The sequence below is a fragment of the Elephantulus edwardii genome, unplaced genomic scaffold, assembly GCF_000299155.1.
Source record: "Elephantulus edwardii isolate Elephantulus edwardi_28Jun2011 unplaced genomic scaffold, EleEdw1.0 scaffold00009, whole genome shotgun sequence".
Lineage (NCBI taxonomy): Eukaryota > Metazoa > Chordata > Mammalia > Macroscelidea > Macroscelididae > Elephantulus > Elephantulus edwardii.
Genome location: NW_006399759.1, coordinates 9,702,148 through 9,724,369, shown reverse-complemented (window position 1 = coordinate 9,724,369; position 22,222 = coordinate 9,702,148). Strand labels below are relative to the sequence as shown.

The 22,222-nt window shown below is 47.1% G+C and overlaps 1 protein-coding gene across 1 annotated transcript in view; it reads right to left on the bottom strand.

Annotated features, from left to right (window-relative positions):
- Positions 1-22,222, bottom strand: part of ADCY3 (adenylate cyclase 3) — a 130,230-nt gene that overhangs the window by 45,335 nt on the left and 62,673 nt on the right. Inside the window, exon 2 of the mRNA XM_006880623.1 lies at positions 14,273-14,422. Coding sequence (XP_006880685.1) covers positions 14,273-14,422 — 150 coding nt within the window. The remainder of the gene's footprint in view (positions 1-14,272; positions 14,423-22,222) is intronic.

The following is a 22,222-nucleotide window of genomic DNA, read 5'->3' as shown; positions in this document are numbered from 1 at the left end:
GGGCAGAAAGGTCACCTGCTCAGAGAAAGGCCACAGCATGAAAAAGAAACATAAGCTCTGGTGACAAGTGGCCCTGGACACTGGCTAACATGTAGCAGCAGAGACTGAGAGAAACAGCTTTCTGGCTGTGAGTACCCCCTGAAAAGCTGACCAGAAATACACGGCGTCCCCCAGAACCATTTTCCCCAGGCAGCTCTGCCTTCACGTCGAAGCTGGGCAGTCCACTGATCATCGATGGTTTTGACTCTTTCCTGACTTAGACACCTGCAGCCATCCTTGGGCAGCTCCCCCAGATACCCTCGGTCACAGCCTCCATCCTTGTGAGGGCGGGGACAGCAGACAGTGCCCTCCTCCTCCAGTGACCAGCAGCGCAGGGCTGCTCGACCTAATAGAACGGAAGGACGTGCAGGCTTGATATGACCACACGACCCCACCAACGTTCCAGCCTCTCTTCACCTCCTACGTCCCGACTCTCTGGGAAGTAATCCTGAGTGTGTGACTCAGAAAGTCCTCGAATTCTCTGCACCTGGCAGCAGGTGTGTACTACTGATTGGATGTTAGCTGTTGCCAGGTGCCAGGCAGGGCACTTAGCAACCCCCAAGGTCCCCAACTAAACTCTGAAGCATGGTCCCTCAAGAATAAAGAAAAACAACCCAGTTCTTTCCTCTGGGCCTTCTGCTCCACCAGCCACACCCGTGGTGCTGAGGGGAGGCTAGAAGGGACCTGACGTCCACCTGGGTGGCCCTACCCCTCAGGGATAAGACGGGGCAGCAGTGAGGTCACTGTGATTAACCTGTGAGGGTCACACTCCCAGAACTTTCCATCTCAGGGGATCTCAGAGAAAACCACTCCCACCTTCACCTTTCAGGGGAAGGGACTGAATGAAATCAGGGAGGGTAAGGCGTCACCAGTTAAAATCTGAAACCCTGATCTCCATCTCTCCCACCTTCTCCCTCATCTCTATATGCCCCTGATGTGCATGAGCGCCCTGAGGAACGTGCAGAGAGGAGAACTGTGCATGAGGTGTCTTCCTGAGTCACCTAAATAGATGGGACTGTCATTAGCAGGAGGCTAGACATCTTCACAAAGCAGAGGACAAGCTAAAAGGGGACAGCAACAAAGAGAACAGAACCAGGGAACGCAGGCATCCAGTCTGTGATGCCAGCACACACCTCCACCTCACTGCTGAGCAGAAGAGAGCAAGGTCCCGAGAGGAGACTGGCCACTCAGCAGCTATGGCCACACACTGCCCATCACCTGACACTGGGCCTCTTCTTCAGGGAATTCAGAAAGGTACATACGTGCTGCTATGGAGTGTACTGTGTCTCCTCACAACAGACAGGCTGAAGTCCTCACACATCAGCAGGAGAGATCGACTTATCACATTTAATAAAACGTCAGTGAAAATCAAAGGAAACTTCTGGTGAGATGGACTGACCCAATGGACTCATCTATCGACGAGCATGGAGGTGGAAGAGGGCTAGGCAATGTTTCCTTCTGCTCTGCATAAGGTCACATGAGTCAGTCAACTGGCACCATCAGTTATCATGAAGACACACTATCAAGGAGTAGGGTGGAGGACAGACCCAGAGACAGAGGGACAGCCATGCGAAGATGCCTCTACAAGATGAGGCACACAAGGGCTGAGACAGGAGATCCCTCCTTCCAGAGACGTTATTGTTGATTGCTGCTGAGTCGAGTTTGACTCATAGCAACTCTACGAACCAAAGATCTACTGCCTTTCCATAACTATCATTGTCTCTCCAAGTTCACAGAGTTTCCAGAAGGATGTGGTTTAGGAAGTGGATACTTCTCCTGCTTCTCAACCTGTTTTACAGCTGGGAGCTCCATCAAACACTGTCCACACTGGGAAACCATTCTGGTATTTGATATCTCCATGACACAAGGTTCAGCATCACAGCAAAGCCAGGTTATCTCATACAGCACACTGACAAAGAGTGATGTGCAAAGTGGAAGAGTGTTCCTCCAGATATAACAGCGCTAGTCTCATTTAGCAGTGGTTAAGTATAACTCAGAGTAAGCTTTGCACAAGACCTGAACTCTGTTGTATGGTATGGACATTGATTTGGATTTCCTGTCTCAGAACAGAAATTGACTGCTCTTACGTTACCCTGTTTGTAGTATTTTGTTACAGGAGCTCTAGAAAATGGATGCATACAACAAGGTAAAAAGTACAACAGGCCCTAAGAACAAAATTCCTGAAGGACAGACACCTTTTCTACAAAATGACTATTTCTACTAAGTATTCTACAGAGTACTAAGGATTTCTGGTTTTGCCCCTCTTTTTTTATAAGGTTATAAGAATTTCTTTTTAATAGCTGTATAGCTTCTTTTAGTATTTGGTAAATAAGATTCTTTTACAAAGCAAATCTTTGTCAGAAAATACTTTTCACTTCGGGAGTTCCTTTATGAGAAAATAATGATATTACCCACTTAATGTTAATCAATGCACATAGATATTTTAAAATTTAAGTGAGCTAAGGGTAATAAATTAGTTTTAAAGACTTTGTTTTATTTTTTAAAATTAATAAGGTAATCTTAGGTTCCCCTCTTTTTAAAAAATTTTTATTGGTTGACTAATGAAGTTGATATACATTGGGATTTACACTATTCTTCATTCATATTCTTTTTCATACAATCATTCATACATGCATTATGTTTTATAAAATTAATCACTATTGGGAAGATTTCTTTTTTTAAAAAAAAATTTACATTATTTTTTTGTGCGTGTACCATCAAATTGGATCTGACTGATACAGGAGGAGATTGTCCCTCCTTCTCCAGCAGAGCAAGAATTTCTTTTTTTAACTGAGAACTAAAAGACTCCAACAACAGGGGGGCTCGGTGAGACACCAACCTCAAATAGTTTCTTAAACTCGCATCTGTCTCCGGCCCACTCCAGGGCTTTCTGCAGTGTTTTCCTATCCAGGATCTCATTTTCATTCTCACCAGGGGCCTCCTCACCAGGAGAAAACGGAAATGGGATAGCATGGCCTCTCCTACCAGCTGCTCACCTCCAACTACGCATTTGCTGACACTCCAGGGGCGGGAGCTCCACTCCCAGCCCCACGCGTGGCTTGTCAGGCCTGGTGCCCAGGGAAGAAATCACCTCTGCCCAACTGGAGCCACAGGGAACAGGCCCTCGGCCAGCTGGCTCCCACCCAACCTCACCTCCTTCAAACCCTGTCCCCAGGGCTGGGGCCAGCATGACAGAGCTGACACTATACTCCAGGGTGACTTGATTTCCAGCTCTCCATTTACCCGGGTTCCCAAACAACCGCATGATGAAAAGCATTACTTTTATTTTAACTTTCCAGAAGAGTAAACAGATCAGAGGAAAGCTCTGGTGACCTAAATATAAGTGGTTTAGAATCCACGGATACTCCATAAGAGAAAGAAGAGCAATCTCCTCCTGTGCAATTTACAGCCTCTGAAAACCCAGGCAAGGGTCAGACATGAATCAGTTCTGACTAAATGGCAACTCACTGCATTTTTTTTAAACTCACTAATTTTTCATTGCATTGAAAACAGATCAGAAAGGTGATGTGCCAAGGTCACACAGCAAGAGGGCAGGGAAGCCAGGCTCATGTCCCCCAGAAAACACTGGGAGAAGAGCTGGACATTCCAGGTCTGCGTGCATCAGTGGGGAGTCCCCTCCAGTACAGGCCTGAAACTCTGGTATTCGTCACAGGGAGAGAAGGCCAGGGACAGTGGAAGTGTGCAGCGGACAGCAGGCATGTGCAGAGGTCTGTCTGTCCTGATGAATGAGGGCTAGACAGCTGCTGGTTGTTCCAGCGCTCACTGGGTCTGTCCGGTTTCAAAAATCCATCCACTTGGAGGCCCACTGTTGCTAAGTCAGAACCAATTCAGAACTGATCCTCCACCGGCTGCCACCACGGAGGAGACTGCCCGTCTTTCTCCCAAGGAACCGCTGGTAGATTCGAACCGCTGGTGGATCCGAACCTTTGGCTAGTGGTGTACCTCCTTACAGACTACGCCTCCTGAGGGCCCAAGAGCCCTATTTATTACATTGCATTTTAAAATACCTATATTCTTAAAGACATCTCTAGCTTGTGGGAAGCTCTGGTGTTCTCTTTGATGCTCTTCTCTGTTTTCAACATTTTACTCAGCGATAATAATAATGAAGATGGTAGACACCTTCAGCACTATTATGTCTAAGCACTGGGCTACATGCTTCATAGTGCATTTCCATAGCAACCGTGGGAGACAGGCAGAAGAACTCGACAACAGGCATACCACATTCTATTGCACTTTGCTTTATTGCTCTGCTGAGATATTTAGTTTGTTTTGAGAATCAAAGGTTTGTGGCAACCCTGCCTGGAGCAAATCTATCATCACCATTTTTCCAAGAGCACATACTCACTTCGTTACTCTGTGTCTCAATTTGGTAATTGTCGTAATATTGCAAATGTCTTCATATGTCATTTTGCACTTACCAGATTACAGTATAGCATAAACATAAAGTTCATATGCACTGGGATACCATAAAACTCGTGTGACTCACTTTACTGCAGTATTTGCTTTCAGCAGTGGTCTGGAATTGAACCCGCACTATATCAGAGGTCCGCCTATACCTGGTTCTTCTAATGGCTGAGTTTTACTGTAAAACTACATGAGAACAGGAGAGTCCTGAGTGGTGGGGATGGTAAAATTTTCAACTACTCACATAACCAAAGGTTGATACTTTTAGCCCATTCAAGAGTGTCCTGAAAAAGAGACTCTGCAATCTGCTTCTGAAAGGTCCCCCTTGACAGGCCTCTGGAGCAGCTGTGTTCTGTCCACATGGGGGTGGCCACGAGTTAGAAAGTACTTACTAGCAACTGGAGAGAGAGAGAGAGAGAGAGAGAGAGAACGCGAGAGCAACAGTATGTGTGTTTTATGAGACTAAGATGTCACTTTATTATCAGGATGAAACGTGGCAAGACTCTCTTCAAAACATAGAAATAAAACAAACAAATCAAAAAACACTCAAGAGTGTATGCTTTTGTGTTGGTATCTTTGTTCTTTATATTTACCTATTCTTAGCCTAGTCATAAGGAGCTATGCTGTTGACTCAAAGAAACGTGGTTCAAATCCACCAGCTACTCTGTGGGGGAAAGATGAGCAATCTCCTCCTGTGTGATTTACTGACTCTGAAAAGCCACTGGAGGGTCAGCTATGGGTTGGTTCCAATTCGATGGCAAATAACAACCTTCATATCAAACAGGAAACTCTGTTGGCCTCGACCATAGAGCACTGTGCTGCTCACCCGAAGGCTGCCCCCTTTTTGGCAGTCTGACTCTATCAGCAGCTCTGAGGGAAGGACGGACAATGTCCTCCCTCCCATGTCACTTAGAGCTTTGGAAAGCTAATGGAGCGTCCGCTGTGAGTTAGCTCCAACTCCACGGCAGTGAAAGGCGAGTGATTCTTACCAAACAGTGTACACTCAATCACTCATTGCCTTCAACTCACAGCGTGACCTTCCACAGTGTTTCCAAAGCTGTAAATGGTAACGGGAGGAGACTGTCCATCTTTCTCTCAGGGAGCCATCAACAGACATGAGACAGAGATGTCAGCCTTGTGTTAGCAACTAACTCCTGAAGAAACCATCAGAGCTCCCTAATGTATTAAATGTGCACTAAAAAAGAAAACAAGCTTGGAAGCAGAAGTGGCATCCACTTCCGTATTAGCTTGCCTCCACGAACCCTATGAACCTGGAGAGAGGATGAAAGCCACACAAGTGTTGAGGACTCTTCTTCATAGGGTCCCTATGAGTTGCCTACGACTGGATGGCACTCAACAACAATAACATCAACATAGAGTGTGATCAGTTGGCCTAGTGGACAGAAAGCGATGCTACCAAGCCAACGGTGGGTGACTTTAAATCCACAGCCCTCAGGCCTGTCTTTCATTGTTTTTGTTCAACCATTCTTCCAGGCTGTATAGCCCTCGTGTATCCACTTGCTGTACTGCGGTAACTTGTGGTCGCTGTGAAGCTGAAAATTGTGACACTGGTGTGTCAAATGCGTTAATAGTTATCCATGGAGGACAGTGTTTGGTGGAGCTCCCCAATTAACACACGCTTGGAAGCAGGAGTGGCATCCACTTCCATAAATGGCTTGCGTCCGGAAACCCTATGAACTCGGAGAAAGGACGAACTCACACAAGTGTTGAGGACTTTCGTTCATAGGGTCATTATGAGTCGCCTATGACTCGACGGCACTCAACAACATAACAACAACAAAAGAAATCTCCCAAACCTCAATTTATCCAGCTGGATGGGAGCTAAACAAGTATAAGGCTGTGCGTGGCTCATGGGATGCTGTACACTTGAGTGTCTGCTGTGGGTCTGTTCCCAAGGACTAAGGTTTTCTGAGGGATCCTTGGAGGAACTTCAGGGATTTCAAAAGCAAAGAAGTATTTTCTGGATAAGCAAGAAAACTTTAAGGGCTTAAGGGCACTCTCATTCATTGTGAGAAGGAGTATAACTTGGTTGAATTTCTACATAAGACAATTGAGTATTATTTATCAATACTGAAAATGCACACCCCCAAGCTCTGTCGAGTTGCCATCCCAAGGGCACTGGTTCAAATCCATCAGCAGCTCTGCAGGAGAAAGATAGGCAAGTCTCCTCTGGTGTGATTTATAGCTTCTGAAAACCCACTGGATGGTCAGCTATAAGTCGGTTCCAACTTGATGTTGTTGTTGTTGTTATGTGCCGTTGAGTCACCTGTGACTCATTATGACCCTATGGACAACAGCCCTAAACCCTGCTCTATCCTGTGCCAATCTTATTGTCTCTGACACACCTACTCCCATTACCGCAGTCACTGAATCAATCCATTTCCTCTCCTGCGCTGTCCCTCCACCCTTCCAAGCATGACGTCCTTCTTCAAGGCTGTTCCCGCCTTGCAACATGTCCAAAGTATGTCAGACGAAGCTTCAGAATCCTTGCCTCCAAGCAGCAGCCCATTTTAACCCTCTCCAGGATGAACTTGTTTGTTCTCCTAGAAGTCCACGGTATATATTCAATACTGTTCTCAAGCACCATACTGCAAAGGCATCAATTCTCTTTCTATCACTCCTAGTCATTGTCCAGCTTTCTGATGCATAGCAAGTAACTGGAAAGACTACAGCCTGGATCAGGTGCACCTTAGTCTCCAGACTGACACTGTTGCTCTTCAGTAATTTGGAGAGGTCTCTGACAGAAGACTTTACCACTGCAACCCATCTTTTAATTTCCTGGCTGCTGATACCAAGCATGTTGATTGTGGAGCCAAGCAAACTAAAGCTGTCAACAATCTCAATCTCTTCACCATCTATCATGATGCTGCCAATTGGCCCAGTGGTGAGAATCTTTGTTTTCTATTTCCAGACTTGAAGTTACATAATGATAAAAAATGCACCCTCCTTTCACCCAGTAATTTCACTTGTATATTTTTATTCTTTAGATACACTTCCCTGTGTATGACGTGGGTTCCAACAAAGATACATAAGACAATAATGTCTGCAATAGCAAAAGATAGGAAATGTCTACCTACAGAAAGCTGGCTCAATAATACATTTCTAATTTCATGGGAAGGAATATAGAGCACAGTCACTAAAAAAACAAGCACCACAATATAAACCTGGAACACTCTCTGAGATGGTCGGTGCCCAGACTGAGTGAAGAATAGTGAATGTGGGACATTGGTGTGCGTGTGAGAGGCCTAGATATGTGTCAATAAAGAAACAGAATCTCTCCAGAAAGATTCAAAAGGAAGACAAGCGTGATGGTTTGTGGGACAAGGAGGTGGGTGGCTTGGGAATGTCGGTGGGAGATGATGCACTTTGCACAGCATATTCTTTTCATTTTATTCCTGCACCTGTGAAGGGAGCTCTGGGAGCACAGTGGTAAGGAACTCTGCTGCTAAATCAAAGGCAGGAGGTTCAACTCCACCACTGGCTTCAAGGGAGACAGATGGGCAATCTTGTCCTCTGCAATTTATAGCCTCTGAAAACCCACTGGATAGTCTACTATCAACTGATTCTAACTTGACTACAATGGGTCCATTTTTCTTGGTATATTGTTGTTAGTATGCCTCACAGTGACTCTATGAACAACAGACCCGAATCCTGTCCTATCCTGTGCCATCCTCAGCATCTCTTATACACTTGAGCCCATTGCTGCACTCACTGTATCAATCCGTCTCAGTGGGAGTATTCCCTTCTTTCACTGACCTTCCACCCTTCCAAGCATGATATCCTTTTTCAAGGAACAGCCTCTCCTAGCAACATGTCCAAAGTAAGAGAGACAAAGCTTTGCCGTCCTTATCTCTAAGGAGCACTCTGGCTGCACCTTTTCCAAGACATACCTGCTTGTTCTTTTGGCCATCCATGGGATAGTCAATACTCTTCTCCAACACCGCAACTCAAAGGCATCAATTCTATCATCCCTATTCATCCAGCTTTCAGACAGATACAAAGCAAGTGATTGAAAAGACCATGGTTTGAATCAGGTGTACCTTAGTCTTCAAACTGGCATCATTGCTCATCAGTACTTTGGAGAGGTCCCTGACAGTGCCCAAAGCAACACGCCTCCTTATCTCCTGACTGCTGTTACTAGTGTGCTATATATTTTATTCATAGCACTCTGTTAGCTACTCAAAATTTCTTTTTGTAAAATGTAAATAATGTTCAGCTTATGAACAGCTTATGCTAGATCAGCAAATCCCTTAGCCAAATGAGTGCTTTTAAAATCAACCTAATAAAAAGCAGCTTCTCAAAAGCAATTGGAAATAACAAAGGAGCATTGTAAAGGGGAGGATGTTAGAAAGACACATATGTAAGCCCAGCACACTCAGCTGCATTTCCTCTTGTGATCGAGGCTGAAAGGATAACCAGACATGGCTACAGCTTTCATGGAACTGGAGGAACAAGAACAGCATGCAAGGAGAATGGTGCAGAGTGCTTAGTTCCTGGAGAAGACAGAACCAAAGAAGGAGCTAACTTTTTGTGCCCTGTCATCAAGAGTTGTGCTACCAGTCCCAAAGCAGTCCCAAAGCAGCACCTCTCCAGTGGCTCAAAAGAACTAACATTTCCTTGGGGAAAAGGCGAGCCATCTCCTTCAGTGTGATTTACAGCTTTGGAAACCCAGTGGAGGGTCAGCTCTGAGTCGGTTCCTATTCCACAGCAATGTGTACGCATTCCTCTTAGGTTGACCGAGGCATGGGAGGCTCAGTGGTAGAATTCCTGTCTTCCACGTAGGATACCACGGTTCAATTCCCAGCTAATGAACCTCACGTAGAGTCACCACACTTCTGTGAGTGGAGGTTTGTGTGTTGCTATGATGCTGAATGAGTTTCAGCAGATCTTCTAGATTCCAATGGACTTCAAAGGGCCAGTGAACTGCTTCCAAATGCTGACAATGAAAACCTCATGGTCACAGATGTCCGACTGGTACTGATGAGGGAAAGGTGCAGGGCTGGATGATGACACGCATGGGGTCACTGTAAGCAACCAGAAAGCAGCTAACAATCTCCATTGAAGCCGATTCCTAAACAGAAGCCAAGCCGAAAAGGACAACTAAGAGGCTAGAAACACAGCCATCTCCTCCTGGGGCTGGAGAGTTTAGTGCCCCACTAAAAAGATGAAACTTTCTGCAAAGACCCTTGAAAGTTGCTTTTGAGGAGGAGACGCACAAGAAACTCTCACAGGGACTAGAGCCCACCCTTAACCACCTCAGCCCCACACTGGGGCAAGTTGTCTACCCCCATTCTATCTGCCAGAAGATAAAAAAAAAAATTCTTTCCTTTTACTTCGATCCATGATCAAAACCCAGTGTAGCAGCAGCCAAGAAATCAAAAGACGACAATACGGTTTCTCCCGGCCTCTTGGGGATGATTCCAAAGTACTAATGAGTAAGCATGTCTGTTTAAAGACTAAGGTGTGTCAAATCCAAGCCATGATTTTCAATTGCTTCCTATGCATCAGAAAGTTGGACAATGAACAAGATACTGAAGCTGACTTGAAGTACATAACAACAACTCTGGAGAGAAGCAGTATCATTCGGAGCTGCTACCATTTTTATACAGCATTCAAAATAGGATCCAGTATTCCAGTAGGAAGCTCTGGTGGCTTTGTGGTAAGAACCTTTGCAATCCCAAAGGCACTCGGTTCAAATCCACCAGCTTCTCCACAGGAGAAGGATGAGCAATCCCCTCCCTTTCGATATACTGCCTCTGAAAACCCACGGGAAGGTCAACTATGAGTCAGTTCTGACTCAGTGGTACATAATAACAACTCCAGAAGAGAAGAACAAAAATAAACATGAAGGGAGGAAAAAACAAAAAAACTGATCTCTTGGTATTCGATATGCTGGGTGGGCAATCCAGAGCATTAAATACAATGAAGCCTGAGAGAGCTGGAACCTGAGAAGAGGGCCTCGTTTTTCTAAGTCTTGTGAGCCTTCTGCTTTTGGCAGCATTTTTTTTTCTTTTTCTGTCACTCTTTCTTATTGGAAATTATTTGAGTTTTTCTTCTCTGACAGATTTCTCCCTTAGATAGGTTCTAACATTCACAGGTTTTACTGTAAATGTTAAATATGTTCAAGACAATAGATGAGAAATAAAGAATTTAACCAGAGAACTGGAATAGATTTCTTTTAAATTTCAGAGCCTGAAATTAAAGATTCTATAGGTTCTGACTTGGCAACAGTACACTAAGCTAGGCCGAAGCACAGAAAAATAAAAAAAGGAAGATACAAACAAAAACTGTGAGTGACATAGGGAACACGGTCAAAATAGCTAACAAAGTTCTCTTAAGTTTCACAAAGAAAGGAGGGAATGGGGCAGAAAGAAGGGAAAAAATTCAATTCTGGCTGATTAGCCACAAAAGGACAAATATTGCATAACACTTATAAAAAGCTAAAGAAAGGTTTGTACAGAGTCATTTTGGGGTGGTTACCAAAGATGAGGAAGAAGTGAGAGGGGAATAAAAATTAATAAACACGTAATTGTTGTGTTGTTGTGTACTGTCGAGTTGGAACTGACTCAGAGCTGACCCTCCAGAAGACTTTCAGGGGCAGTAAATCACCTGAGAGGAGACTTGCCCATCTTTCTCCCTCAGAACAGCTGGAGGATTTGAACTGCACACCTTTGGGTTGCAGCAACACTTCTTACCACTAAGCCACCAGAGCTCTGTAAGTGTAGAGCAAACGTACATTAAGGTGGGTAGAGGGAACGAGAACATGAAGTACGGGGATAATCAGCACAGGAAAGCAGGGAAGACACAGGGGAGCACAGAAGGATCACTAGAGCTCAGAATGACGGCGAGAGAGGAGAACTGTGATTGCACCATAGGTACAGAAATGAAAAAGAACAAAATGTGTGTGAATGGCTCAATGCCAAATGAACTTGCTGTCTAAACTTTCACTCAAATTACACTTTTCAAAATGAGATGGCTGAAAATTTGGGGAAAAAATAATATCTAGGCTTTGACTCAAGCAGCTCTTTGGATACCGACCAGAGTGAGCACAAACGGTCCCCAAAGCGCAGCTCTGTAAAACAGCTGAAGAAAGTTCTTGATGCGACCAAAAGAAAGCAATGTTCACTGACTTTCAAAGGCACAGTGTGCTGCTGACAGCTGGTGTGTTCAACAGAAGCCACTGCGGCCAGAGGTCACGGAAGATGCCCTCAAAGTGTCGAAAGGAAAAAGCCCAGCCACTAAGGACAGCACCCAGAAAAAAGGATCTCAACAAAAGTCATAACAAAAATAAACCCCAACATATATATATCCTTTTCCAGGCAATTAGAAATTGAGGGGATTGACTGCCAACCGCCTGCCCCAAACAAAACAAGAAAGGAAAGATGCCGCAGTGGAGACCAACTAGGAGGGTGACAAAGTTGCTAAACAAGAACTGTGTAAGACTGAAACAAAAATGGCCCGTGAGGCTCAAAACATGCCCAATGAAAATACATCATGACAATACAGTTTTTCCGGGGCTGGGTCTTGCTCGCATGCCTGCTGCGTGTGGGCTCTGTGGTGTAAAGAGGGGCAGAAAAGGCAGAGAAGCCCCACTGTGCGCAGAGCAGGCTGCGGCACCCCTAATGCTCCTATAGTGACCTGGGGTCCTGGAGTTCCCCAAGGGTGAGCATCCTGGCTAGGCCTCGGGCTCCTTGCACCGACCTGCCCAGAGGGAGCAAGTGGGCCCTGGGCACTAAAGGAAGATTCCCTTACTTGATGTCATGGCTCACCAGTCATTGAGTCCACATTCTCCAGGTTACGAATCACTGTAATGTAGGTATCAACAGCTCCGCTATGCACCTAAGGAAAGGAAGGCTCTACGTGATATATAACCTGGCTAAGTAGTCTACAAAGACCCAGAGTGGAAAACTGGGCCTTCCTCCCTGCACCATAGGCAGCACCAACCAAGCTGTTCAGTGTGACCACCGCAGGCCTGGCTGTGCCGGGAGACAGACAAGCCTGACGGAGATGTGCTGAAAGCTGCTTGGCGAGGTGGTGACATGCATCTTCGTACCGCTGGGAATCCAAGAGTATGAAAACCAGAAACTGACGCGCGCCCTTCACGGGGTAAAGCCAGTGAGGTGAGTGTGATTCTTTAAAGGCAGCAGCAGCAGCAGCTCCTTGATAAACAAGAGGCTAATACAATGACTTGCTAAGCCTCATCTTTAACACAACAAAAGTCAGGGAAATTCTCCTGTGAAATCTGCCTTCTGAAAAAGGTGGCTCCAATGCCCAACTTAGAAGCTTGCTGAGTTAAACAGCAAATAGACAAGAGGCAAGAGGCAAGTGGGACCCATCATTTAAGTGACCAGTGGGCATTTTCAAGTAACAATGCTTTGAGCGTGTTGAAACCGGCCAACAGGGACCCCTTAGGTCAAGGGTACCTCAAAACTGGGATCCTGTCTGATTGGCAGATCTATGAAACCGGCAGTTTCAGTGAATCTGGGCCAAATGCAATCTCCTAAACACAAAACGGTACAGTGGATGGCTCACAGGTGTGCAGGAATCAAGTACCTTCCATCTACTGGGGTTTAGTTGTAAATGGAAAATAAACATATGCAGAACAGGAAGTTGGAGCATGTGAAACATATTCGAGATTAATGCAGAACAAAGACTAAAAGACTGAGTCACTGTAGAGGAGCCCTGGCTGGTGGTGCAGTGGTCAAACACTTATCTGCTGATTGAAAAGGTCAAAGGTTCGAACCCACCTGTCACTCCATGGAAGACAGATATGGCAGTCTGCTCTACGAATGACTGCGTGAAATCCAATGTAAATGAAAGACTGTATAAAACTCAATGTACATGAGTGAAACACAACACATGCGAATTATTGTATGCAAACCAGTAATCGGATGATAAAACGAAATCCTATTAATGATTTTTTTAAAAAAAATTATTACAGTCTTAGAAACTGTACGGGGCAATTCTATCCTGTCCTGTAGGCTTCCTGAATTACAGTTGACTCAATGGCAACAAGTGTGGGTTTTTGTTTTGTTTGGGTACATGAGAACTGCTGGATTGTTGATTAGGTTGGATTAAAGACAGGAAACAAAAAAACAGGGACAAGCAGGCACTTCTCCAGCTGGAAGACTAAATAGCGGGGCCCTCGGGACTGGGCTGGATTTATTTCTTCATAAGGACAGGAAGTAAATGGGGTGACTGTCCTGTGTGTGACACAGCACTCCCGTGTGGTGGACTGGGAGTCCACACAGGTCTTCTGAGGCCGTGGGACAGGCTGAGACCCCACCTGCCCTGTGAAGGCCCGCCCCACTACTCCAGAGGGCTCTGAGCGCACAGTAGGTCCGCAATAAGACTATCTGGACGAGGAAGAGTGGCAGGGTTGTCAGAGGAGAATAACACAAAGTGATGCCCATGGAGAAAAGGAATTAGAGATAAATGAATACTCTTTTCTCCTGAGGAAGGAATACAGAGAATCACTACTGTTTGAGCAGTGCATTTCTTTGAAAAGTTTTAAATTAAAAAACAATAAAGAGAGAAGGGAAGAAAACTGAGGAGTGAATTGTGAACATGAGAGGCTGAGGCATGCTGGAAGTCCTGAATCGGCCCTCTGACACTGTCTTTAAGATGCCACATCTGACCCTGGGAGATGGGCTCCCAGGGGGTCCCTGAGGCTTCAGCAGTGGGCTCCAAGCCCTCCTGACTGAACTCTCCTCCCAATCTACAGCCCTTGAACTCAAGCCTCACACCCTAAATGGCCCACACTCCAGGTCACCGGGCAGAGTCTCACCTGCTGCTGGCTCTGCTCCTCCAGGTTCATCTTCACCTCCAGCGACTGGCGGGCCTCCAGGAAGGCCTTGCGGTGCTTGCGGTCCGCCATGTAGTAGGACATGATGCCGACAATGATGGCGCACAGGTAGAGGAAGATGTTGGCCAGGATCTGGACCCCAAGGGAAGAGAAAAGGACAATGGTGAAGACAGAGCTTCAGAAATTGGGACAGAGGAGGGGACAGACAGTGACCAAAGCCAATGCCAATTTCCTGGGGTCCAGGGAGAACCTGTGACCTTGCTGAACAGGGTCAGACCTGAAGCAGACACCGCTAAGTGGACCCAAGGCACCTGTCCAGGCCGAAAGAGCACAGAGCTTCCAGGAGACTTTAGGGTGCAGGTCTAGAAAGCCCGTTGAGGGGCTGCCATTCACCCTCCCTGTTTCCATTTCAGATAAACCAGCCAATCCTTTTGAATGACCACAGTAGCCCCTCAGTTACTCATCCATTTATTCCTTTCCTTCAACTAGCCTTTATTAATTGCTTAGTGGGTAGAGAGTTGCACTGCCAGTCTAAAGGCAGGTGGTTCGAATCCATCAGCTACTCCTCGAGAGAAAGATGGGCAATCTCCTCCTGTGTGATTTACGGCCTCTGAAAACCCACTGAAGGGGTCAGCTAAGGGTCGGTTCCACCTCCCTGGCAATTAGGGAATGTGTGCTCAGGGGCACGTGCTGATTTTCTAGAGGAGGGCATATAATGTGGAGTGAATTGTCCCCCCAACTCTTAATACATGAGTGGAAGTCTTAACTCTTATACCTGTAAAGAGAACCAGTTGGACATGACTTCTTCTGTTACGTTAACTGGCTTCGAACTAAAATAGAGTTGGGCCCTAAACCTAATCAGATAGTGTCATCTGCCAGTTAAGCCTGGTAGATAGTTGCTCTTAGATGTCAACTCCTAGTAACCCCATGTACATTAGAACCAAACCCTGCCCAAGCCTGTGCTGTCCTCACATTTTTTTGCTGCTTTTTAGCCCACTGTTGCCACCACTGTGGTAGATGCATGGTATCTTCTAAAAAGAACAGAAAAGACAGACGCCCACATAGGAGAGGGCAGATGCCAATGAGGACCAAGAATTGCCAGTAAATCTCAAGAAACCAAGAGGATGGCCGTGAAAGCAACTAACTTGGACTCTGAACTGGAAGAAAATAAGCTTCTATTCTTTAACCCCATTAAGAAGGGGAGCTCTGGTGGCCTACTGGTAAGGAGATGTGCTGGCAACTCAAAGGTAAGTAATTCAAAGCCACCAGCTGCTCAGCAGAAGGATGGACAATCCCCTCCAGTGAACTGCCTCTGGAAACCCACTGGAGGGTCAGCTATGGGTTGGTTCCAACTCATTGGTACTTAACAAGAAGAAAATAACACAGCAGCTGGGAATGAACAATTGTAAAAACTGCACACTCTTTAGGGTGTCACAGGAGACCTGGCAGGGACTTGGCTGGTTCTGGTGTCACATGATACCTTATATACATATCATGGGTGCAGAGGTTTCTGGGATTTGCACACATCCTGTTCTTTCACCAAACCCACCTGCCAGCTGCCTGAGAAGGCAGCCAGTATCAGCGTCCAGGTACCATGAGGAAGCAACCTGAAGCTGCAGGAAGGGGAGACCAGGGATGGGACCTGACGTTCACCTCCTGCAACAAGCTCAGTGCATCTGGCATAAAGGCTGTTTGGGCAGGGGTTCCTGGCACCCTGTAAACTCCACCTAGGCGTCTCCCATGTCAGTAACCTACTCCCACAGCTGATGGCTTTGTCAATATGGTCACCTCAACAGGGAGGAGCCATGGGTAACAGCCTGAGGATCCAAACCACGCCTGAGGTCCTGGCTCTGATGAGGCCCTATCATCAGATGAGGCCCCATCTGGACTGAACCAGGGCCAATTCTCCCCACATGTGCAAGACCTTCAGAGGTGAGCATCACTCCAGCAAGGCCTGCTTCAGAGCCTGGCTCCTTTATTTTGCCCAGCACGAGCTCCTACCTTCCCCCTATCCAGCCATACGAAACTCCCCCATGGGTGTGGTTTCTTAAGCATAATTCAGAGCAGAGAGGCTAGAAGGAAAGCCGAAGAGTTTCTTAGATTCTGGACTTAAAAAACAGAAAAGACTGGCCTAAGTGATTATTTGGAATACTTTACATCTGGCCCTCGGGAGCAGGTAGTAAACTAACCACCACATGAAGCTTGTCTCTCTGCTGGTTACAAAGGCATTTGGTACAGATTTCTCTAACGCCTTAGATGACTAGGGAGCTCTGGTGGTCTAGTGATAAGGAGCTGTGCTGCCAACCCAAAGGTACGTGGTTTGAACACCAGCTGCTCTGTGTGAAAGACGGAGAGTCTCCTCCTGTGCTTCTGAAAACCGACTCAAGGGTCAGTATTGGTCAGTTCTGACTCAATGATACACAACAACAACTTGCATGATTGGTTCCAGCATTTAACACCTCCGCTGTACCCTGAAGCCCAGGCAGCCACATTCAGTAGGCCACCTGCCCCCCCTGCTGGAAACTATACCGTTAGGGTCAGCTTGGGCTACTGCAGGTACAGGCCACACCTTCCCATTCCTGTTGTTGTTGCTGTGTACCATTGAGTTGGAACTGATTCATAGCTGACCACAGGGAGGACAGCAGGTTTTCAGAGCCAGTTAACCACATGGGAGGAGACTGCCCATCCTTCTTCCGCGGAGCTGCTGGTGGCCTCAAACCATGTGTCCTCGGGATTGCAGCGCAGCTTCTTGCCACTGGGCCACCAGAGCTCCCTGTACCTTCCCGTTTTCAGTTCTCAGTTCTCTCTGAAGAGCTTCACAGTCTAAGGTAAACACCATATGCGGAAGAACTATCCTACTCCATCAACCAAGAACCCCATAATTAGCCCCTACCCCAGACTGACGTCTTTCTAACTCTTGAGAAGATCCGCTGTCAGCTTTATTTGGTGGTGTACTCCATGAACACCTTCCCCCCCTTAATAAACCCTTTTTCCTCTCTATTTAGTGTTGTGTCTGTGTAACTTCCAAGGAGGGCTTGCTAGTTTTCTTCGAAGCGTCTGATCCTGGGAAATCCAACCAACCAAATGGAACCTAGAAAATTCCCCTCTCATCTGAGTGGATGGTGTCAGTATGGCTTAGAGCCACATATTAAACACCAAAGACCCCCAAACCCTGCCAGCCTGCCTGAGCTAGTGAAAGAAAAGCACGATTAAACTAGAACTCAAGGCCAGAGGCTTGGAAGCTGCTGTCCAGTGCCTCATGGTGCTGAAAGGTGGGCAGGGCAGGCTAACAAGGACAGGTTGGCACCCTGTATGTCCACAAGAGAGTCTCTGTCTGGTGGTTGCAAAGCCACACAACATCCAGGCTCGCAGCTGCTGGGTTGGGGAGGGGTCTCTGCACTTGCAAGGCTCTGGGTCCTGGAGGCCAGGGAAAAAGCTTCACATCGAAGCAGAGGCCCGGTTTCTGCACAGATAAGGTGACAGGACACTGGCAGGGCTGCCCAGCAACACAGGCTTCTCTGGAGAAGGCATTTCTAAAGTGAGCCCCGGCTCAATGCACCGTGGCTGTCACACTGCACTAGAGGAGGGCTCTGAGCCCTGGTGTACCGCTCCCTCTTCCCTAGGCTTTGCCTGGACACCTGCAAGGATGCTTCTGCAGAGTGCTGAGCTCACATCATGAAGGGCTGAACCACAGACAAAGTGTGCAATCAGAAAGAAGCTCTAGTGAAAAGACTTCAGAACCCACCACCATCAAAGGCAAGAGAGCAAAGCCTGTGATGGGGATAAGGTCTGGCTCAAGCCTGGTGATCCTCGATGGAGGGCACCATTACTTACTTCTGCTGGATTGTAATTATGTTAAAACAAAATCTGCTTTCCGGCTTTGCTTGTAGATCTTACAGTGTGAGAAATAAGCTCTGGGAGAGGCCTGGACTTGGGCTCTGTCCCCTGTAGCTGGTGGGTTCAGTCCCTCAGGGGGCTGAGGGGTGGGCTGGCTCACCACTTCCAACCCCTCTATCCTTCCCATGTGCTCTTCACAAAACCTCACTTCTGAGGACAGAGGCTGGCCTTACAGACCTGGACACGGCCTGGCTGGAGGAGTCAGAGGCAGGTTGATTCTCAAGCTGACAAATGTTATCTCCACTGACACACACAGACACCCTCAACTGACATCTGTCCCCAAGAAGGCTGGCTGCCAGGGAAGTGGAGGCAAAGGGCACATGTGTGCAGAGCTCCTGGGAGTGACGTGAGTCCTGCAGGTCCCATCCATACCCGGGACTTCTCTCCTTGCCTCCTGTGAGCAATGCTGATTGTGGGCAATTCTCCCAGGAGTCCAGATCTTGAGTTCTTAATTCCCCCCCCAATTCTATAAATGTGCCTCAATTCAGACGTGCTATTGCTCTATGCAGCTTCCTGATTTCAAGAAACACTGGCTCTAAAAGGCTGAGAAGTCAGGCAACCGATGTGCTCAGTGGAGGGAAGTGGGAGCCCGTGAGGAGGCCACGTGCGCTGCAGGAGATCTGGGCCAGCCTCCAAGTTGAGGGCATAAGCCCATTCGCGTGACACTGCCACACCAAATCAACCTCAAGGCAGGGAATATGAGTCTACTTTTTCTTGCTATAGGAGAGGGTGCCAGGTTGTGGGAAGGACTCCTGGCACTCATGTATCGCTGTGACACCCCCAAGCCTGGCTCTCCACCAAGTGCTGATAGCGCAGGAGTTTCTAAAAGTTTCTGGTGTGGAGCTCTGGTTGTCTAGTGGCCAGAAGTTGCACTGCAATCCCAGAAGTGAGCGGTTCGAATCCACCAGATGCTCTGCTGGAGAAGTAGGGACAATCTCCTCCTGTACCAGTCAGATACAATTTGATGGTACACACACATTCAGAAAAAACATAAAATAAATTTAAAAAAAAGTTTCTGATGATGTTAAATGTAGCCAGGGCTGAAAGCCACTCTCCGAGTCTCAGTTTCCTGCCCATCATCTCCTCCAGTCTGCACACCTGGCTGCAAGGTAGGTAATACTACTCTCAAGCTACAGTGCAAGAATTGAGATGTTTGCAGGGCAACTTGAGGGCCATGCCTCTTCCCTGCACTCAGATCCTAATAGTCTGTGGTCCATCTTCACCCTGAAAAGCTCCACCCTCACATGAACTATTTCTATCTGTACAGCAACCAGTTCACCGCGGTGAATTCATACAACCCTCGCTGGGTTCCGGAGGCTTTAAATCTTCGTGGGAGGGACTGCCCATCTTTATCCCGAGCAGCTGGTGGAGGAGCTCTGGTGGCCTAGTGGAAGAATCTGTGCTGTAATCCCAGAGCAGCTGGTGGATTCAAACTCTTGACCTTTTGGTTAACAGTCCAACATGTTAAGTTCTGTGCTATACAGGCCCATCTTTTTTGTTTTTTTAATGGAAGCCCTGGTGGCCTAGTCCATAGGAAGTTGTGTTGTTAACCCAAACGCACCACTTCCTTGGTTGTTCAAATCCACCAAGACAGGCAATCTCCTCCTGTGTGATTTACAACCTCCAAAATCCTGCTGGAGGGTCAGCTATGAGTTGGTTCTGACTTGATGGCAATGAGTTTTCAGAGTTTTTGTTTGTTTTTAAAGCTATGTAACTTTTTCTTTTTAAATTATAGGGAAATCATCACTGAGGTGGCTGCCACAAGCGTTTGAAGTCAGGCTGCAGCTAGTCCACAGAGTTCATGCTCAACACCACTTCTCCTTATCTACACTCGTGTGGGCCACTCAGCTCCTCGAGGCAGGCTTGATGAGACGAGTTTTGTCTGTTCAAGAGGAACCCAGTACCTTGCTGGTACAGAGGAATCGCTGCAATTTTTTGCTAAATGATTACTGATCTTTTAAGACCTGAAGGGGGGGAAATTAGGCCATAAGGGACCACTTGAACCCTAGTGAGAATTTGAAATGCTGCGTCAGGTCACTATGACAACTGCGTTTCTCCCAACTGAACCCGGAGCTCTGCTGGTCTCGGAGTGATTTTCTGGTGCTCCCAAAAAAAGACAGACAGAAGAGAATAGGAGAGCTTCCTTTTTCAGGTTCACCTCTTCTTCCTCCAGGGTTGCCCTCCCTGCACCCACCACTGTGCCCACTGCCAGTGCGGCCAACCTGTGGCCCAATCTGCCCAATGGAGGGCTTCCCAGAGCAGACCTGGTCAGAGCACTGGACTCCAACACCAGAGGTGCCTCGCCCACCCACTCCAAACCCTGACCACACCATATGCCACCTCTTCACAATTCTCAGGAAATTCTGACAAAATTCCTCTTGTCATCTCCTCTCCCAGATGGGTCTCCTTAAAGACAACACGGCTATCTCCTGATGCCTGCACCACCAGAGCCCACTCTAGTCTGGTCAGGTACTCCAGAGACCATGGCTGTTGTTGGGCTGAGGCAGAAAAACCTGCTCACTCTTTTCAGAGGCCCGCTAACTCCTCACACTTCTCAGAAACAGAGGGGAAGTCCAGCCTCTGCCTTCTAATCAACGTCCCATCTGCCACCCCCCATCCCTCCCAGAGAACAGGAAAGGACAGAAGGGCATGAATGGGAACCCAGGGAGGAAGTGGGAAGAGTGCCGTTACAGTGAGGGCCTTTTAACTAATATGAAATAAAATGAACACAATTAATGAGCAGGGAAACTGTAAACTTCCACCTTGACCACCATTTGGGGGGGGACCACAAAAACCTCCTTAAAAACAGAACCAAGAGCATGAGGCTCAGTCAATGCTTTGAGGGCTCCCAGGCAAGGGGGGAGAGTGGAGAATGTTCACAGTACGAGGTATAAAAAGCTATGAGCAGTTGGTGGGGTCACATCTCATCAGGATACCAGGAAAATGAGAGGGCCTGGAAAAAAACACAGCATGCTGGGAAAGGTGGAAAGTGAGAAAGAGAGAGGAAGACCCTCAACATGATGGATTTGGCACAGCGACTGTAACAGTGGATGTGAGTGAGCACATCAGAGGTCATGCAGAGGGCACAGGGTAGGCCAAGGTTCAGATCAGTGGTTCTCTGGGTCTCTGTGATCGTTGATCCAACGGCACCTAACAACAACAACAACTGAAACATTATTAGCCAAGGCTTTGACACCACAGTCAGTGAACAAACAAGCCAGGGAGGCTCACTCCTCACTGCAATTCCTAGTAACAAGTTTTCACAAAAGTTCCAACTCTTAAGTAGTTTTGCCCACACACAGCATTGCTACTATGAGAACAGGTACCCCTTCCAAAGAGGGACTGGGGTCCCCTGGCCCAGCAGCACTGAGGTCAGCAGGACCGTTACAGAGGGTCCCCAAGCAGCAGCAGGAACACCAAGGCATCCCCAAGCCTCGCACATCAGAGGTGCCTCTCCCACACAAGATTACGCTAGGGTCTCGCCATCTGCACCAGAACCCTGACCCAGCCTTGTTACAAATTCTGAATCCCAAGTCACTGCTTTTTCATAGGAGCCCTGATGCCTGCTGCGTGTGAGGCACGTGTATGTATGAGCATGCGTGCGCGCGCGCGCGCACACACACACACACACACACACACACACACACCTCTGCTCTCAAGTGCCCCCCTTTGATTGGGCAGAACTACCAGGCTCTCTGTGATGGGCCACTGGGCTCTTTTATTTGGACATCTTTTTAAAACTGTTTTCTTAATCTTAAATATCCTTTCTGTAAATAACTTTTAAAATTATACCATTTAAAGAATAAAATTAGTCAATCTCCCAAGTGGGTAAACATTCAGACTAGAGCTCCGGCTAACCCATGACTGCTGATAAAGTGTTTATGATACCCTATGGCGGAAACAGTGCCGTGAGAAAATTCCTTCACAAAGTCCTCCCTCTCGGAATTCTATGAATCACAATACCCTTCACATTCTCTAACAGGCCCGTAGGGATAGGGGCTGCCCTAAATAAGACTTTAAAATGGGCGTTATACT